A 2398-nucleotide genomic window follows, 5' to 3' on the forward strand; every position below is an offset into this window, starting at 1 on the left:
ATAATTCAAATACAACTATATATTACTCAATTTGTTGATTTAAAGGAAATATTAAAATTAAATATTAAATATTGTGTTTCACGTGATATGTTGAAAGCAGCACTGGTTCAAATTAGATGTGTAGTCAAAATACTACGTCTATAGTTTCATATGAATTAGAAATTCAACTTACAGATGTTGACAAGCTAGAATATAAAATAAGGTTTTCTCTTTTCTGTTTGCTAAGATATTGCTCATGTAATAAATCAAACACAGTGGCACCCTGCTCACTTCCTTCCATTTTTGGAATCTCTACCTTATATAGACTTACTTCTATATATAACATGAATAACCAATTGAAAGCTTGGAATGTCCCCCTAGTGATTTTCTCAGCCTTTCTAACGTACCTAGCTTCATTTATTTCTTTTAAACCAAGATTTCAATGAGGTAATCTGTGTCTTTAGTCTGCTCAAAATTTTATATTTTTTTTTAGACCCAAATACAGCTAAGTTAATAAGTTTGATAAATTATAGTAGAATTCTATGGTATTAACATAGTAATTTATGATTTTTTTAGTTATTCAAAAGTATAAAAATATATAAAAATAAATGTAAAAAGTATAAAAAATATTTTGTTTAATATCCTACATGTGCAAAATTTTTAAAGGCATAGCAACTTGCAGCAAGCAGCAACTGAGTACAAAGGTTGTAACTAGAAGATGTAATTGTTTGCTTTACTTCTTTATTTACTGTTTTATATTTTAGAAAAAATAACTTCAAGAACTTATTTCAAAATAGCAATAATCTATATACTTGTCTATAATAACTGTAATTTGACACTATTTTTCAAAATACTAGTTGACTAAAACACAACCAAGACAAGTTACTTTGTACAGACCAAAGGTCAGCTTTATGTTATTTGATACGGTAACATGAGTGCACTGTAACTTTTGTATCGTTAGCAGGCACGGGTGAAAGGTCAATGTAATAAAAATAATAAATATATATAAATGTATAATGTTGAGATTTAATCTATTTCATCTACACACTTATGTTTTCATGTTATAATTTGTGTTCATTCTAGAATGAAAGAGGCATAATTTATATTTATTTCTTAATTTTTTATGTGGTTGCGAGATCGGTCAAATTTACTGAACCCGTACAGCGATTAATTACTGAAAATAACAGATAAAATATAAAGTTTTTTCTTAATTAATGTTTGATAACTATCTGGACATTATGATGATTTTACATGTGAAATTTCAAATTTTTCTGATGCACAAAAGTATTTTTAATGTTAAAATGAAAATTACTTTGCATGATAGATAGGCAAGATGTGAAAAGAAAAAAAAAGCATGAGAAAAACATTACATTACAAACCTTAAGACTTAATAACAAAATTAGATATTTTACGTATGTGAGCATTGTTATGTTTGCTGATAAACTACCAAATTTTGTTAACATTCGTTTACTAATTTAAAAGCTATAGCATGAAAACTATAACAAGCACAAAATGGTTACGAGGTAGGTCCCAGAGACCGAGTTCAGGTTGAAAGAGTTGAGCGTATTCCATCTTGCTGAAAGAGGTGTAATAACAAGAATAAAATTTTACATCATTTGTTCTTGATGTTTTCAGGGAAATGAAAACATCAATTTGCTCCAAGATAGAAATATACTTCCCTCTGTGCCTCTCAAACCACCAAGAGTAGTGATACCCCATGACAGACCAGCTTGTAATCCAGAGTAAGTGCTCAAAAAGTATAGGATGTTCTACTGGTACAAAGATAACCTTGTGATTATTAATGTGAAGTGGAAAGAATATAGGTTGTTTTAGGAATTAATGCAATTTAGTAAATATATATTTATGAATTACTATCTTTACATTATCATTTGTTTTTTAAAGACTAATTTTACCAGTACTGGTAAATCGGTGTATAGGGTATTACAGTAGCCAACCTAAAATTCAGAATATAAACTAAGGTCAATGATGGAATAAAAACAAATTTCATTCCATAGTTGTACATCATATTTTGATGTAACAAAATTATTTATGTAGTTCAGAAGCACAATGTCCAACAAAAATAGATATTACTAAACATAACCATTGCTTTCCTCAGAGATAAAATTTTATACCTTTATTTCTAATAAATACCAAGCTAAATATAATTATTTGAAACTGTAGAAATTTTTGTAATCTTGAGATTTTTATGGAAACTTAATAAATTGGTAGTTATATAAGACATTTGCATAATCAAGAAGAATAGTGGAAGACTGTTATGTATTACAATTTCTAATAACTTAAAACTGAATTAAAATTGTAATTTAGATTTAGTAGTTAAATAAATGCTGACATATCTCCAATTTATGATATTTGCCAACAAGATTGATATACAAAGTTTTATTTTTATTACAAATATATT

The 2398-nt window shown here is 27.1% G+C and overlaps 1 protein-coding gene across 1 annotated transcript in view; it reads left to right on the forward strand.

Annotated features, from left to right (window-relative positions):
• LOC106464527 (protein transport protein Sec24A-like) overlaps nucleotides 1-2398 on the forward strand; it is a 64405-nt gene that overhangs the window by 25375 nt on the left and 36632 nt on the right. The window contains 1 exon segment of the mRNA XM_022392258.1: nucleotides 1615-1721. Coding sequence (XP_022247966.1) covers nucleotides 1615-1721 — 107 coding nt within the window.

This window comes from Limulus polyphemus, unplaced genomic scaffold (genome assembly GCF_000517525.1).
Source record: "Limulus polyphemus unplaced genomic scaffold, Limulus_polyphemus-2.1.2 Scaffold1676, whole genome shotgun sequence".
In the NCBI taxonomy this organism is placed as follows: domain Eukaryota; kingdom Metazoa; phylum Arthropoda; class Merostomata; order Xiphosura; family Limulidae; genus Limulus; species Limulus polyphemus.